Raw genomic sequence first — 19,055 nt, 5'->3', positions numbered from 1 at the left:
ACACACACACACACACACACACACACACACACACACACTACAATGCAGGCATCATGCATTATCATGATTTACACACATCAGACATCAGTATGATTCAGACCACCCAGCAGTGCACATACAAACACACACACACACACACACACACACACACACACACACACACACACACACACACACACACACACAAAGCTAGTACATGAATAAACATACACTTAAAGAAATGCAACAAATCTGCACAAGTTTTCCTTCAGTCTATCTGCAATCCTTCAGCTAGACAAGCACACAAAAACACACACACTCACACACCCAAAATATTTTGTGACTGTACCTTGCTCCATGTTTTCTACCGAGCCGTACTGTGATAACAGGCTGTGTAAAACCTATAAAGAAAAAAGAACATAATGTTGAACATGTATACACTCTCACACACACACAGACGCACAAATTTGAAAAATAGATAAATACACACTAGACATAACAGACAGACGGTTAGCAAGAGGTATAGACAGAATGACAGACAAACAGGCAAAAAAGCTGACAGACAGGCAGCTAGATAGACAGACACAGGAAAATATTACTAGACAGCATGACTAGCACAGACAGACAGGAAGGCAGACAGACAGCTAGGTAGTGAGACAGTGAGACAGCCAGACAGTTATATAAACACCCACAGATATAGATTTACAGCTAGACAGTCAGACAGAATCTTACAGATGATTCATATAAATAATTATACATAATTGAATGATTACACAGGCATTTGGCCCAATTGATAAGTGAGTTACAAAGGGAAAGAGAGTTGGGGAAGGAGTGAGACAAAGAGTGAGACACATGAGGTGCAAACCCTGATAACTTTGCACAAGTTTATATTGTTAGAAATATAACACTTGGGCGTGTGATTTTATAGCAACATTATCACGACAGGGTGGTGTGATTCAGAAGCACAGACGCTGAGCTAGCAATTTCTTCTATATTAGTATACAATTCCAAAAATGTTGGGACACTGTGCAAAATGTGAATAAAAACAGAATGCAATGATTTGCAATTCTCATAAATCCATATTCTTTTCACAACAAAACAAAAAAAAAGTCAAATGAAGGTGAAGGTGAGAATGTATACCATTTTAAAGAAAATAAATAAAGTAGTTTTGAATTTAATGGCTTCAACACGTCTCAAAAGAGTTGGGACAGGGCCATGTTTACCACTGTGTAACATCACATCTTCTGTCTTTATACATCTGGGAGACCAGTTGCTAAAGTGATGGGAGAGGAATATTGTCCCATATGTGTCTGATACAGGATTCTAGCTGCTCAACAGTTCTGGGTGTCTTCTGCTGTATTTTTCGTTTCATAAAGCGCCAATTGTTTTCATATGGTGAAAGGTCTAGACTGCATCATAACCCGGACTCTTCTACTACGAACTCACGCTATAGTAATAGATGTAGTATGCAGTTAGCATTGTCTTGTATAAATACACAAGGTCTTCTCTGAAAAAGACGTTTTCTGGATGGTAGCAGTTGTCGCTTTCAAACCTGTATGTATATCCTCTTCTCTTTAGTATGAAGAACGTGGTGTCCATGTTTACCGAAAAGAAATGAAAATTTCTATTTGTCTGACCACAAAACAGCTTTTCACCTTGCCTCAGTACATTTTAAATGAGCTTTGACCCAGAGAGAATGTCTGCATTTCTGGATCATGTTCACGCATGCCTTCTTCTTTGGATGCTAGAGATTCTACCTGCATTTCTGAAAGACAATGATTTCTGGAGGTGTCAATTAGTCATGCAGTAATTTCCATTACAGAATCATGACTGTTTTAAATGCAGTGCCGCCTGAGGGTCTGAAGATCACGGGCATCCTATATTGATTTTGGACATTGTCCCTTGTGCACAGAGACTTCTAAAGATCCTTTAAACCATTTAATGATATTATATGTGAAGATACACTATTTATACCCAATAATCTTACTGACCTGTTGTCAATTAACGTAATTTGTTGCAAAATGTTTCTCAAACATGCTTAATTTTATTAACACTTGCTTTTTTCAGACTTTTGTTGTGGCATCCCAACTTTTGCAGCCATCAGATTCAAAATGACCTTATTTTTACCTTAAAATGGTACATTTCCCCAGTTTAAACATTTTATATGTTTTCTATGTTCTACTGTGAGTAAAAGATGGGGTTATGAGATATTGAAAGCATTGCATTCTGTTTTTATTTACATTTTACACATTGTCCCAAATTTTTTGGAATTGGGTTTACAGAAATATATTAATATAACAATTTAGTCCCTGTTATCACTTATAATATAGCAGCTACAGTATACAGCAGATACATTAGTCACTAGTCGTTCCTTTATCTTGATCCTAAAAATAAAGCCAGTCTGTGACTTTAAAGCAAATAAACCTAACAATTGTTACAAAGTCCTTACAATGAAGACTCCATCCATAAATAGGGTCCGTTTCACAAATCTATTCCTTTATTAGCTTTAGTTCATTTGGGGCATTTCGTCATGCAAGACCCTGTGAATGAGCTGTTGCTATAGAGACAATATCACAAAGATGTTGTCAGAGCTGCTGTTATAGACAATTAATCCTTTTGCCCATTCGAGAATTGACATTGGTATCACTTTATACATATCACTTTATATGAATTGTGTGCAGGACTTGTTCTTTAAAACCCACTCCTGCCTGTTCCTGAAGGAATTCCTCTCACAGTTTAAAGATAAATCAAATTTAAATGAAGTCCTCACTCTGTGGCTGTGAGCACTCTCAGAGCCACAAGTCTCACATCGCTATCTTATCCTGATCAGCTAGTGCAGACTCTGTGAAACTGTGGCACATGCCAACAGAAAATGTTTTATCCAGACTCAATTTAAATGCGAGTTGACGATGAAGAAAAAATCTGCAAGATGTTCCTGTAGACTCCATACATGTATGTTTTTTTTAGAAAGGAGATATAGATTGTTATAGATATAGATATGTCAAAGTCGACGTATAGAATTATCTATACCTTCTTCGTTAACAGTGTAGCATAAAAAAGCATAGAAGCTGGAATTTGATCGGTGCAGAGAAATGCTGTTTACAAATGATTTGCTTTGCAAATAAAACAGCAGTGTCTTGTAACATTAGAAATACATTATTACAACTAGCAGAAGTGAAATTCCAGACCTTACACTAACACTAACACTCTAACACTACTGCCTCACATTTTAACATATTTTTAAATTCTCTACAACTGCCTTTATATTGACTATTGATTTTTTTAATCTCCAATCTCCCTTTCAGCTTTCATATATGGGCTAATATATGATTTAGCGCATGCCATCATCGAGTTTTAGGTGCAAAATTTCAATTAACAAGGTGATATTTTTGATCTGAAAATGTCAACCATAAATACAGAGGTGTGTGTTCAGGTTGTGTATTTGTTTTGAAATCAAGCTTGTATGCTGATGAGACACAGCAGGACTCACCTCCCACTGCAGGTGAGGGGGAATGTTCCGGATCTGAATCTTACGACTCCTGCGGAAAGAGAGTGGTTCATAGATTAGATCGGATTCGATGTTATATTGACTTTTTCAACAGTGCATGCAGGAACAATGTGTTATGTCAACATAGCTGGGTTGATTTAATTAGCAGAGGAACGGAGTACAACTTCTTCTTATTTATTTGAATTCACCACTAAGCCCTTTGTCTCAATGTATGTCTGAGGCTTAGAGGAATAGCTGAAACATGGTTGCCATGTTAAAATACTAAATACTCTCATTCCTTTTCACATTTGTTTTCTTAAACTTTGATTTCTGTGGCTTTATAAAAGAGAAACTGAAGACAGCAGTTTATTTCTGAAAAGAGCAGGCTGATACTAAAGAGAATATTTTCTCCCACAAAGTGAGAGACTACGTGCCAACACGCTGACCCTAAATGGCCTCGGACTTCGTCTGTAGCGTATTACATCATCAACCGTAACGAGATCACAAGCCTACATCACCTTAATGAGATCAGGCGTGTGCCAACTACTGCTTCTCTATCACCTTAAGACTACAGAGAGAGAAGCCAGGTGCTAATGCCACCTGCTAAAAACAAAACCACTCACTGCAAGCATTGATCGAATGAGCACGTTGGTTCCTTTCGATCTGCTCAGCTAAAATCTAAAGAAATCGTTTTCCTTCCACGTCGCACTTTCAAGCGTGTGAACTTCTACAACTGCTCTGCAACTGTGTAAATACAACTGTAACATTTTTATAACCAATAGTCACACAGCATTAAACATACCACATCGATATATACTTTTGCTAAAGGGACCGCTTGGGTTAGTCTAAAAGTACAAAAAATATTATCAAATATCTTTTAATATTATGAGGTAAATAATAAATATATCTCAATTTTACCAACTCACTGATTCCTTGATTTAACTCAAGCTAATTTTTATAAACAACCTTGAACAACTATCGACATAGCTGAAAGATTTCAGATTTTCTTCTGCTCTTCTCTCCTAGCTAGGGACATTTAGTTGACGTCATGAAACACTATAAATTAATCATAATCAAAAATGTGTTTTTGATCTACTCCAGCCTTTTTGAACCAATCACCATGATCAATTAGCATCTAACTAGCATCTTTAGCATTATTTGCATGCTAGTTTAAGTCACCAGAGCAAGCAAGTTCACACTGCTGGACTATGATGAGATAATGCTCTTGTGTGTGTCTCTAGTTAAACAGTGCCTGGTAGAATATGGCTGGAGAATGTGAAGACAAAGTTTTTTGCTACATAATATGGACAAAAGTATGTAGACACCTGACCATGACATTCATATTGCTTGGTGAATAATGTTGCTATAGGGATTTGACCCATTTATCCACAAGCGCATTACTGGGGCCAGGAACTAATGTTGGCTGAGAAGGCCTGGCTTGCACATTCAAACTGATCAATCATGACGTTCAAGGTGTTCAGTGGGACTGAGGCCAAGTAATGGAGTTGAATGCGACAGAAATCTCCCACTTGTTTATTCATACATCTTTTTCTATGCCGTTTTCTTTAAGCCGGACATTACAAAATGCTTAAAAAAGTAGTTACAAATATAATTACAGGAGTTTTACAATAAACTCAGCAGGCAGATGGGCCTGGTCAGAGTCACACTGAATTCAGAACAATTTTCTCTTTCCAGAAAAATAGTGCAAAGCATTATGGTTAATTATTTAAGGTAAATATGCAATAAATACAAAGAAGCAGGCATGACAGCTTTGCTTGTTAATGCATTAAATCTCATGGAGCACACATGAGGCTTACAACCATAACAATCCTAATCCAATTGGGCCAGTGAATAGTACATTTGCTCAAATTTCAATTGCCAATCATGTTGAAGCTCAGCCAAACAAATATAAATGACAGATGTGATAATTTAGCAAGTGAATACTCTATTAAGGTAATGTGTTATTTAGCAATAACAATAAAGGAGGCTTTCTTTATAGGAAAAACATCTTAAGCAGAAAACCAAAGAGATGAAAGGAGAGGGTACTTCAAGGCCTGAGACACGGAGCCAGCTATTGCTGAGTCAATTCATAACCCAAGTATCCTGGGTCTCTGACAACTCTCTAAATTTGTCTTACGGTCCTGCTTCGGGATCCCCCACCCCCAGTTCTAGAGACACCTCTAAGCTGAATTAACCCGGTTTCCTGCTTTGGCTCATAAGCTCATAAGCTTATAAGAGACCAGAAAATCTAGAAGGTAACCAAATGAGGCTGAGGGTAAAATAAAGAATGGTTGAATGAATTTGAACTTCGTTTTTATTTTGGCAGAAGCATTTATTTCATCTGACTTATGATTGGGATGCAAAATCCAAGTACACAGATGAGGAGTTAAGGGTTTGCACATGGGACTAACAGTGGCTCACTGGCAGCCCTGGAATTTGAACTCGCAATTTTCCGACCACTTGCTCCTTAAACATCAAGCCACCCAAATAGTGTCACAAGGGATCTTAGACTGCTGCTGAAAAGGCATACTTCCCGAAAATCCTGATAGTGATACAGTAAAAGAACTGCCCATTACTAAAAGCCAGAGTGGTGCATATCCTGTCAGGTTTCTACAATGCTTTTAGACATTCTGGATAACACAATGACAAATGAGAAGTTGTATAAGAGTGTTTGAGGTTCACTCCTGCACAGCTATTTGCCATTACCATTTATCGCGGTAGTTACGTGCCAAAACCTACCACGAAAAAACGAATTTCCGCGATAAATGGACGCCACCCCAAAAATGCTTTTTTTTATTGTTTAAGCTATAAATCATCCTTCCATCCTTCTTTAAACAGAAAAAATTGCAAAAATATAGCGAGATGGATTTGGTGTAAATTCGTAGGAATATCACATTTATAGTGAGTATTGTGCAGTACTGTATTGTACTGTAGCGTAGCCTATGCATATTGTCTCTGCTTGTTTATTGGTTGAAGTGCCCTATGATGTCAAAAAAGGTTTAAAGATACACCTCACTACACGTTCTTTATTTTCATTGGCTAAATCTGGTGACGTCCTTTTTTTTGACGTCAGAGGATACTACAACCAATAAATAAGTGGAAATCTACGGTTTCTTGTAATGCTACTTATTTCTTATGATGAACTAAAATCGGGATAATTTGCAAAACAAATTAAAAATCACGATAAATTGCGAGATTCGAACCGTAATAAATCGAGTTATGACTGTATTATTCCATCATCCTGTTTGGTTGTTTAGGAATCAGGGCTTTGATATATGCATTTATAACCCATGAAAAAAATACAAAAATACAAAAAAATCCAGCCTGGGATAGTGTTGGATGATATACTTAAATTTTAGCTCACCAATACACGATTCTATCGTATGGGGGCAGGGCAGTGCAATAGTGTACTTATTTGTTCAGATATTAAAAAATGTTTGAACGTTTCATCTGATTTGTTAACTTGTCTACACATTTTACTTATTTTGGTTTATTTATTTTTGTACTCATTGATTTAATCATCTTCTAAATTTACATTACTTTTTATCTCGGGAAATGACACAACAGAAATTTGACTCCTTGCCCATAATTCTGCAAATAAAGACGAAGTTCGTTGACAAGAAAAATGTCACGTCGCTGATTTGGCAATTTTTTGTTTTTAAAGCAGATGTGAAAAGTGAGCTGGAGGACATAACTCAAGCAATCTGCAAACTTTGCACCAAAGTTGTGTCAGTAAAAGAGTCTCAAAACGACTAACTTGTCTGTACATTTGCGTATTCACCACCCCGCTAAGGTGCTAAACTAGCAAAAAAAGAAGCTTCATTTTCGGCAAAGATCCAAGTCAGCCATCCGTTATCAAATATTTTGCAAAAAAGCACCAAGTACAAATGAAAGGTCGGCCCAGTGCACGGCAGCTGTTTCTAAGTATATCGCAAAGGAGATGGTTTCCTTTCACACCGTTGAGAAGGAAAGTTTAAAGAACTACTTCGGACATTTGACAAACAGTACAAGCTGCTTTGGTGAAAGTGCTTTACCAAAACTGCTATCTCAGATTTGTAGAATAAAATGAGAGAGATCATCACTTAATATTTGAAACCATAGACATGTGTTCAATCATAAATATGACTCCCAACATGTCTGTTACAGTTCATAAAATTTCAGAAGACTGAAGACTGAACGCAATGTAAGCGCTGACAGAGGTCAATCGTGATTGGGACATAGAAGAGACTAAAATTTCCTGCATCACTACTGACAATGAGGCAAATATTGTTGCAGCCATACGAGGGCTGAAATGGCCATGGCTAAACAGTTTTGGCCATAACCTGAATGTGGCAGTGAATTCTTCACTTCAAAAAGAAAAGACAAGAACTGAACGTACGTTTGGCATCTGGCTTTCAATTAACGGAGCATTCTCTCACAGCTGGCAGAAACTACAAGAGCTCTGCAAGGTGCAAGAACAGCTATATCTACCTGAAAATATGCTGATAACAGTAAGTCAACGAACAAATCTTAATTTATTAGATTAATGCTTCTCTAGAAATACTCTAATAAAGCATAGCCTAATCCTAATAGACAAGGGGGAAAAATTAAAACTTTAATAGCTAATAGGTGAATTCTTCTTCCCATTGTGCTGCAGGTGTCGGTTAGGCAGTGATGTTGATGTGAACAGTAGGCTATAGTTGGGCAAAAGAATTGTAGTTTATTTATTTATTATTATTATTATTATTATTATTATTAATAATAATAATTATAATTATAATAATATTTTTATTTAATAATGAAGTAAAAACATTTAATACATTGATGGGAAACGAGCCAAATATTGTCTTGAAATCGCCATAGGCCTCAGCTTTCAGCAAAATAACTCTGCCTATCTTCGATACATGGTCCTATCGTCTATTGGCACAAACCCTTTGATGGGATGACTGTCTAGCTATGAAATTTATAAACCTATCATGCCCTGATAACTGATAAGATTTAGTCACGTTGTTTCTACAAGTTGGCTGTATTACAAACACAGTCAGCATTCCATGCACAATTATATGCAGTGCAGTTCTTTTATTTCAACCTTGGCAAACCGTGTCGTTAAATATCCTATACAATTGCATGGTTCCAACTGCCAAAAAGAAAAAAAACTGGGGCAATTTGTGACTCCTAAAACTGGATAAGGAATGGTACAACAACAAAGTAATTGATTACCATTTGCATTGCACAGCCCTTATTCTGAATACCACACTGTCTTGTATTTACTTCCTCTTAACCTTTTCTCCTCTAATATTACTCATCTTCTGTCTATGATGTTGATCTGCACCAGAGCTTGCCATTTTGCTATACTCTACACTGAACTGCAAATTTATATTATGACTCAAAAACAAAAAGAATAAATTCTTCTGACCATATCAAGAAAAGGACACAACGAGCATGTGGTCATCTATATATAACTCCAAGCAAGCCTGCAAATCATTATTTACTGAGATAGCAAAACAGCCTTTTTGTGAACTTACACTGTTATATAGGAGCAGAATGCCAAAGAACATCTAAACAATGCAAGATCAGTCAAACCTGAAAACAAAACATAGCTGAGTTTGGACAGAGATTCTGAAAAAGGACACTCAAGTGCAATTAAAGCGATATTAAAATAGCTCTAAATATGATGTATATATGAACACAAAATCCATTACAGGCCAAATCATTTCTGAGAGAGTGAGAGAGAGAAGGGAAAAAAGACATGTACCAGGTCTCTCTGTCTGTCTGTAACCAACAAGGCCACTTTCAGATCTTTCATACAACAGTTGAGAGAGAGTCGTGTTATGAAGGACATTGACAAGGACTGACTTTCAACACACCACCTTTTCTTTGCCTTGCCCTGACGGAATTAAATGAAATTTGCCAAAGTCTAAAAGTTTCTGTATATACAGGTCAACATCCCACGAATCATAAAAAAAAAAAGTCATGAAAAGTTCTGGCTTTCACTCAGATTATTTAAATTAAATCAGATCCATTGTCGAAGAGCTATAAGGTCTTTATTAGGCGCTAATTTGTATATCAACTTTCTAGTCCATTAACCTTCTAAACTGTCTAAAATCTCTCCACATTTACATTTTGAAGCGCTTAGCCTTTTGTTAGCAGCATTATCATTTGTATTAGCATCCAGTTGACTGAGATGACTATTCCATTACCATTAAGCTTCTCTTAAAATCAGAACCGGTCAATTATAAATGTGCTGTCAGACATGAGCGATAGGAAAGCATACTTAATTAGCAATCTGTAAACTGAGATGTCTATTAGCATTAGCTAGTGTTGTTAGACAGCTTATACTGGGGAGACTTGCTTATGTCCAGGTCTATTAGGGTGCAAACCAATACACACAGAACACAAAAAGGAGCCTTTTAATTATAATAATAATAATAATAACAATAAACTGGATTTTTTTTTACTTTTTGCCACATATAAACCAATAAGCTAACATCAGCACTGCTAGCACTGTAGCTTTCACTAATTGCTAGCATTACTAACAAAACATGAGGTAAATTCGTCTAAACTGTGATGAGTTGGTAACTCATTCTCTGCATCATATTCTCAACCACAACTTGTTAAATAGGTGGGTGTTTGCTTAAATAAAGAAAAGAGTGTGTCATGCATACAAATGCACACCATTAATTTAATAAAGTAGGTATACTATAACTGGCTGAGACACTGTACCATAGTGTGGTATGACTCATCCATGCTGCATTACACTCTCATCCATAATACATAGGCTTTTTTCTTTGCAGTGTAGCACAGTGTGCTCACGAGGGGGGGACCAAGTCTTGATATTTCAAAAAAAAAAAAAAAAACTTTTGCTGTAGTGCACATGCAAACTTAAAGCCAAAGCCAAATCACATCCACTGTACGAGACACGATCTGAGATCTGTGGTAACAGGAAACACTGTTTCAGTAAGAAATCCTGTATGTGTAAATGAGTTACATAAGGTGAACTGGTGCTAGGAAAAGGGAAGTTGAAAACAAACGCAATATATAGAGAACGAGAAAACACGAGAGAGAGAGAGAAAAAAAGAGATTGAAGCAAAAAGTCTCTTGCTTTTTTACTCCAAAACAGTAATTACTGTTAATGCACTGTAATGTTCTCAACTGCATGGCAGGATTTGTCTGCTGTTTTTAGCATAATTTCACAATAACAAGCAGGCTCCTTCAGTTTTTCACTGCCGAGTGTTTTCTATCAACTGGAAAACAGCCCAAAAATGAAAAAGGAAAAAAAAAAAGGTTTTGACCAAACTTTTTTGACGTTGATTTTTGATTTTTTTGACCTGTCTGCTTTATGAAAACGGACAGATTCTCATCAAAAACGACAGGACATTAAAGCTTTATTAAGATTTTTTTTTAAAGCTTGCATGCAGGTCAGATAAACAAACAGTCAGTTTGTCTAAAGATGTTTAAAACCTTGCTGTGTGATTTCCTCATACCCTGATGTCATGTTTTGATCAAGTTGTTGACGAGTTACATGACAAACACAAATGGACAAAGCCTAATCAAATTGCTTTCAGATGCCAGATGTCAAAATGTCTGTAATGCTTCTGTACATCTCATTTCCAGAACAGAGATGAACGCTTATTAAACACTCCGTTCAAGTTTAATGACCTAATAAAAAGACATAAATAAGAAGAAATTTGGCTTACAGAAATGACTAATCAATGCTTATTAAGCAAAGTCTTAAACTATTGTAAAGATTATGGCCCTGAACTACAGTTTCCATTAGCCTCTGCATCTTCACATGATCTTTGCACCTGAATTTCGCTGTCTTGTAATAAACGTATGTATGTACCGTAATTTCTGGACTATAAAGCGCACCCACATATAAGCCGCATCCACTAAATTTGACAAAGATTTTTATTTTAAACATAAATAAGCTGCACCTGTCTATAAGCCGCAGGTGTCTACACTGAAACTAATGAACTTTACACAGGCTTTAATGAAAGACAGCGTCTGTTACACGGTGTAAAGGGTGAAATATTTTGTGGCTCCTTTAAGAGCAGAGCGGCATCTTGGGAATAGCCTGCCGCCGCATTTTTTTTTGGCTTAAAGTTTGTGAAACCGGGAAAAACACAGGAAAAATCCATAAATTAGCCGCTTCGTTGTTCAAGCCGCGGGGTTCAAAGCGTGGAAAAAAGTAGCGGCTTATAATCCGAAAAAGACTAAGTATCAACTTTCACAGCACTCTTTCTCTCACATTGGCTGTTCATGGTTAAAACTGTTCACGTTACGTTATGTATTGGTTCTTTGTTTTGTGTTCAAGCTTGATAAAATGATAAACACTTGCTTCTCTGAGTATTACAGGACAGGCATACGAGTGCATTAGACCTGTATTGTACGTTCAACTTTGACAGTGGTAACTGAGTACTTCTGTTGGAAATGTACTGATTACATAAATCCTATTAACAATTTTGAGACATGCTACAATCTCTCACAGTACTGTGAAGAAGCTTTCCTATCTATCTATCTATCTATCTATCTATCTATCTATCTATCTATCTATCTATCTATCTATCTATCTATCTATCTATCTATCTATCTATGTATCTATCTATCTATCTATCTATCAGTCTGTCTGTCTGTCTCCTATTTTATAGAATTTTACTTTATAGTATTTTGTTTCATATTGTTTGTGCTGTAAAGAATATATATTTTTTAATATTTGTTAACTTTATCAAAACTTGTACTTAATGGTCAAGATGTTCTATGGCATCTAAAAGTTGAACTTGCCATCCTTGGCATCTAAATTTTTAAATATTTTATTTTCGAATATGTAAATATTGTATTATTCAGTGAGATACATTTTTCTGGCACTGTTCAAAATATACTAACTGCTAAAAAAAAATCTTAACATGTGGATCAATCAAAATGCAATAAAGAATCTATATTCATGCACCGACCAATTCAGTAAACACTCTTTACAATCATGGTGAGCCAAAAAGCACCGCAAAAGGAGATTGAAAAAAACCATTGGCAGCTCTTTTTTTTTTCATTCTTCAAAAGTCCAGTTTGGGTGACCCTCTGTCCAATGTAGTATCAGATTCCTGTTCTTGGCTGATAAAACATAAACCCGATGTAAAGTTTATCAACCTCAAAAGGAGATGTGTTAAGATGCATTGATATACAGAGAGTGATTTTTTTGAGGTATTGTAGTCTTCCTGTCAGCTTGAACTATCCTAGCCAGTCTTCTCTGACCACTCCCATTAGCAAGGCATTTCTAACTCCCAGGACTATTGCTCACTGTGTTTCTTTGTTTTGTTTGTTTGTTTGTTTTTTTATTTTACACCATTCTTTTTTTTTTAACCCGAGAGACTTTTGTATGTGATAATTGACTGTAGTTTCTGAACTACTCAAACCCTCGAAAACTGCAACAATGCTACAAAGACTCTGAGATCACATACTTCCCATTTTCAGGTCTGATGTATGGCTGTAACTATCGATTATTTTAGTAATCAAGTATTCTCCCCATTAATCCAACGATTAATCGAGCAGTCAGATAAAAAGTACTTTTTCTTTATTAAAGAGCAATACTAAATATACAAGAGAAAACAAGGCAGGTCTTTTAAAATGAACAAGTAATTGGATTTCTCTTTAGAAAAATAAACATTTTATTGCTGAAATTGCATAGAAGAATATCTGTGAAAACTAAACCCATTTAGTGTATTTAATTGTTGTATTGCATCAAAATGCAAATACAAATTTATAAATAAAAAATCATAAATAAAAATAAATATTATATTACTCTAGAAAAAAGTTGATGCACTGTATTGGGTTTTCTGTATGTTTTAGTTTGAAATGATCCCAAACTTTGGAAACTTTGTCATTTTCTTTGCCTTGAATCCTATAGAAGTCTGTTTCCGGCTCATAAAAATGAAGTTTGCCTAATTTCTACTTTTTTTCTTGCAATTCAGAGTTTATTTCTCATTATTTAGATTGATTTTCCTCGCATTCCAACTTTATTTCTCATAAACATTCAAATTTTCTGGTGCATCCACCATGTTATCAGCCTAAAGTTTGAAGCTGTTGTGTATGAACGAGGCTCCTCTGCTTCATCTGTCTTGGGAATTTTTAGACATTTACCATGTGATTCTATTGATTGAAGCCCAATTGATTTTCAATGTGTAAAGCTATCTGGCTAAAAAAAATTCTGAATTGCGAGAAATAAAATCAGAATTGGGCAAGCTTTCTATTTAATGTGGTGGAAACGGGCTTCCATATGAATCTTCTCCTCACCCCTTGCCGTTCCTCTATCCAACTTGTGGCATCCTCTGTGTTCCTTGCCTAAAGCGCTCCAGAGTTTAGCAGGTGGTGCGTCACTAATAATGGTCCGCGGGAAAACACAATGCTCTTGTGTAGTTAAATGGACTAAATGATGCATTTTTTGTATTCTAATTACTTGAGTTACTGGAGGAATCGTTTCAGCCCTTGTCTGATGTGAACATTAACACAAATACTTGTCCTGAATCTATGATTTTATTAATTGCCATGCTGCCACATAATCGAAACGAAAGTGCCGGTGTTTGTAAAAGTGGACGGTGAGTGTATAATTAAATTGCACCTGTAGGTGACTCTAGATTTCTGCACTCAGCTTGCATTGTACAATGTACTTCACAGCAGAAGTGTTGCATCTATTTGGTTGTTTATACAAGTCTCTGAATGCTCGTAATGGGGGTACTCATTGTATTGAATGCTAATAACGTTGTTTAATGTGGCACACAATTAGGTTTTTTTTCTATTATTATAAATAAATCTAACCCGATCCTTCGAAATCTTATTTACCCAACACCTACACTTATTTACCAAACCTACACATTGATCTCAGTAACTGATCAGCCTAACACCCTTGACTTTTAATCTTTTACACATTGACATTCAATGAAATCTATGTTTCAAATACAAGTCAGTCTGTTTTCACAACACACACAACCGTAAAAAAAAAAAAAGTCTTTATAGTTCTGCCAAACAAGTCTATTGAGTTAGTTGTTGCTATAGAAACAATCACACATTACAACGAGCGGAAAGAAATACAATAAGAATCCATGCCTGTAATTTAGCTTGCAGTTAGAGTAAATGAAACAAAAGGTTCTGATCATTCAGAGAATAAAAACTTAACAACAAAGCCGTATAGATGATATCTGCTTAAAATCTGACAAGCATCAGCTTTTCTTTACTTCTTTACTTCTTTACTTTAGTAAAAAAAAAGCACACCTCAAAATACTACACCGACAAAAAGACAGTGAAATTCAGATACCTGCTGTATGCTGTGGATTGATGCAGACCGAACGCACGTTCATGCCGTGAGCTGATGAAAAGTTACGACTCCCAATCGTGATCTATGCCAAACTGAGACCAGTCCGTAGCACAGAGGATCACAACCTGAACCTGATCCAACCACACCTTTAAAACTACCGGAACAACCAGTCGAGCATGAGACAGGGAACGAAGGAGAGAGAGTGGGACAGAGAGAATGGAAGTGATGAACAAAGAAAGGAGGAGGTAAATTCCACCAGTTTGTAGTTTCGAAGCTCGCCCAGATGGTTTTACACACCTACTTATTTCACCACAGGATCATCGCAGAGGTTCTAAAGACAAAGCCACGTGGTTCCTACTTTAATCTAACAGGATTGGGATTATTAGCAGCAGTCAGGTCTCTTATTAAGTGCCCTTATTCAAGCCATTTATCAGCACTGAACATGTAAATCAAACTTGTCTTTCAAAAGTGTTGGATAGAGTAACTAAAAGTCAAATTCATAAATCATGAGCAATAAGTACATATTAACTGTACAATGTGACTATAATTCATAGTATCATAGTTGCTAATAATAAGAACAAATATATAAAATAGGATGCTGCACTAATCTGATTAAATAATCCATAATTAAATTGTTTTTTTTTTTTTTGTTCTTGTCTTCTACAAAAGCAGGAATTGTTTTCATGAATTTTTTTTTTATTATTTATGTACTTGTTCTACTGCAATTAAAACAATTCTCAAAAATAAACCCAATTTTAAATATGAAAAAATACGCCGTGCTGTACATTTCTGTATAAAACCAAGAACAACAATGCAAATCTACAGGCTTTCTCTAACTCTAAATAAAAAGTTCAAGAAAAATAGGGGTGATTTATTAATATTAATTAATATATAAATAATATAAAAAAAATTATGCAGCATCCGGAAAAGATTTCAGCCACATCATCGGCTATGACTCTTGAAAAAATACAAGATTAGCCATTTTAGCAATTCATCAGGACCTAACTTTTTAAATATCTCTTTTGCTATTTTCGTATATTCTAAAATAAACAAATTAAAATATTATTATATAAAACATTTTGCTCAGGTAGGTGTGTATATACACTAATGACCACTTTATTAGGAACACATGATTTTATGCATTGCAATTCTGCCTCATGACTGGCTGACATGTGAATGTACAAGTACAAGTGTATATTATTATTGAAAAATATGACTGTGTTTTTCTTACGGATAAACATAAACAAATCAAATGATTATGCTTTATATCTGGCCTGAACCCCCTCCCCCCTCTCCATTTGCAGTGCTGATATAAATAGTGCTTAATACAGTTTTCTAAAAATATCATGTTTCAAAAATTAGTTTTCAATTAGTGGTTTAAAGTACACCTACAGGGCTTTCGGTTTGTTACACGTGTACCAAATGCAATCCGTTTCACGTGCCAAATCGAGTAAAAATCTGAGTTCCCTCAGGAACGTATTAAGTGGCAGACCGGGAGTTTGTTTAGTCTTCGCCTCGCACTTCGAGTTTTTGATTTTATTACAATTATGGAACTTTAAAACATACACAACAATAATATATACAAAAGAAACTAAAGTTAGCGCAGTGTCACTGTGGCTACTCCACTTCGTACCGGAAATTAGATTTTTTTTGTGTATGCATGAAAACGCTAAAGAAGCCATAGCGTTAGCTTTAGTCGCTAACCAGGAAGTGGCAACACTAGCTCTATGGATTCTTTAGAGTTTTATGTCCAGCTTCAAGTAAATGAATGAAAGATGGAAGGAATGAAGACATTTGTTAAAGTATGCTGAAATAAGTAGAACAGTAGATGATATCTTTAGAAAATTAAATCTTAAATGTAACCCACACACACACACACACACACACACACACACATACACACACACAATACATCTGTATTACCCAAATGGAGTCTAAAAATTAAAATTAAAATTTTCAGTTTCTTTTTTTTTTCAGATTTTTTTAGTTTAATTTAACTAATTAACCAATTTAATTGATTACTCAATTAAACCAATATAATAAAAATTTTATTGCATTAATTAGATTTATTCAATTTTTTTTTTATAAAATATTATTATATATATTATTTAACCAAGCAGGCATTTTATTTAAAATAGTTTTAAAAATGTAAACTGTTGATGTTCACAAATGTTAATAATAATATTAATCTGAGTTAATAAACAAAAATGACAAGCAATTTAATATTTTGCATTTCTTCCCTCTAACCGTACCAAAATTTAACCAAACCGCAATTAAAAAACAAACTGTGAATTTTGTGTACAATTACACCCCTAGTGGCAATGGTATAAAAAACATTTTCCTTTAATTTTCATCAAAAATCATATTATGTGACACATAACAGTTAATACACACAAAAATAAAGCAAAAATACACCCTAAAAAGTTTCTCCTTTTTTGTTTTATGTATAACACTACACAAACTTTCACTTCTTACACAGATTAGAATGAAGGAGTGTTTATACATCATCCGTCCTGCATCATGGCAAATTACTTTAATTTCAACTGACTAATCATTTATAATGGTTTACATTATTATAATATTATAATGCATTTTTTTAATTACTTACATATATTATTATTGTTCTATTATTATTATTATTTATTACTATTATTATTAAATAAAATGAATTAAATGCCATTCAAGATCTTAAGATTTTATATTTCATCAATATCTTTTACATTTTCAATTTTAATAAAAATCAAATTAAATCTGTATTACACAAAATCAGAGTTTACCAAATTCAAACCTGTACATTAAAAAAAATACTAATTTAAATTTCTGATTATAATAATTTATATTCATATAACAATAGATATTTAAAAAAAGATAAATAAATAATATAATAACTATAAAATATAATGTCAATCCCCTAAAAGAATAAAAAAAAGAGAATAAAAATAAATATGGACACAATGATTTGTGTGGATTTCAGAATGTGAATTTATACCTTCAACATTTTTATTTATTTAAATTCTGCTTCATTCATAAAAAAATTCAAAATAATAAAAAAAAAAATCTGGTCTTGTGGCACAAATATCATTCATGCCTTGGCAGCAGCTCGGTATTTGGGATTTTATCCAAAATAAGAACTCGTAGTAGACAGCTGTCTTTATGTCCTGTCTCTCTCTCTCTCTCTCTCTCTCTCTCTCTCTCTCTCTCTCTCTCTCTCATGAGTATAAACGCTGCCCAAAAATGCTGCCTATATATATATATATATATATATATATATATATATATATATATATATATATATATATATATATATATATATATATATATATATACATACACATAGGCAGCATTTTTGGGCAGCGTTTGTGTGTGTGTGTGTGTGTGTGTGTGTGTGTGTGTGTGTGTGTGTGTGTGTGTGTGTGTGTGTGTGTGTGTGTGTGGACATCGTGTTCTGGAAAATATATCACTGTGCTAGTAATGATATTTTAACACTGCTCATGTTGAAAATAATGCTGTATCATATACACGGGAATTAATGTCTGCCATCCAAAACTACTAAATCCTAAACACAATCTGTTAGCTTCTATAAACTGGCACTACAACTTTATTGTAGCTTGCAAGTAATATATATATATATTTTTTTTTTTTCATTTTAATTAATTTCTGTAAATATCTTTCTCAGAGCACATATTGTTCTTCATCAGTGTCTCAAGCACACACACGCACACACACACACACACACACACACACACACACACACACACACACACACACACACACACACACACTACATACTTGCTGATGTGGTTTATGACAGTGTAACTTCCTGTTGTTTGTGACAAAAAAAAGAAAGAAAAAGAACAAATCTTCACAGTGTAACGGAACACTGGATCATTATGGGGGCGGCCATCTTGGATCACTTTTGTTTTTAGTCTGGAAAACCTCTTCTTGGAAAGCTTGACATGATGTGGATGATAAAATAGTTCTACTTTGAAAGGAAATGTATGAATACAGACTCTTGCCTATTATTTTACAAAATCTTTTATTGAAATTGATATCATATGAGGAAAATGAGAAAGCCTATAAATGAATATTTGGACAATTTGTGTCTTCATGGCTCAGAAGAAAAACTAAAAATCCATTACAAATTGAATGTTTTGAATCTTGTACATTTAGTTTATGACCAAACCAAAAATTTTAGTTAAATTGTCGTTGCAGGAACAAATATGTGACCGAGTTTAAAAGACTTGGAGGATTCTTCATTCTGATTTGTCAGAAGGTATTAAGTATTTTTTTAATAACAGTGTCTCTTGG

The 19,055-nt window shown here is 34.7% G+C and overlaps 1 protein-coding gene across 7 annotated transcripts in view; it reads right to left on the bottom strand.

The window, feature by feature from the left end:
* The window catches only part of igf2bp2b (insulin-like growth factor 2 mRNA binding protein 2b), a 59,048-nt gene that overhangs the window by 24,542 nt on the left and 15,451 nt on the right, over positions 1–19,055 (bottom strand). For 5 of the 7 annotated variants that reach the window (XR_014530487.1, XR_014530488.1, XR_014530489.1 and 2 more), the window contains exons 3-4: positions 3,470–3,518; positions 329–380 (exon numbers count right to left, since the gene is read on the bottom strand). Coding sequence is in view for 3 of the 7 variants with exons in the window: in XM_083522959.1 (XP_083379085.1) it covers positions 329–380; positions 3,470–3,518 (101 nt within the window). In the remaining 4 variants the exon portion in view is untranslated. Of the gene's footprint in view, positions 1–328; positions 381–3,469; positions 3,519–14,747; positions 15,161–19,055 lie in introns of those variants that run through there. The other 2 variants (XR_014530490.1, XM_083522960.1) reach the window with 1 other exon arrangement.

The sequence above is a fragment of the Silurus aristotelis genome (genome assembly GCF_946808225.1).
Source record: "Silurus aristotelis genome assembly, chromosome: 20".
NCBI lineage: Eukaryota > Metazoa > Chordata > Actinopteri > Siluriformes > Siluridae > Silurus > Silurus aristotelis.
The sequence above is the reverse complement of the archived record's forward strand: the minus strand, read 5'-3'. Positions and strand labels throughout refer to the sequence as shown.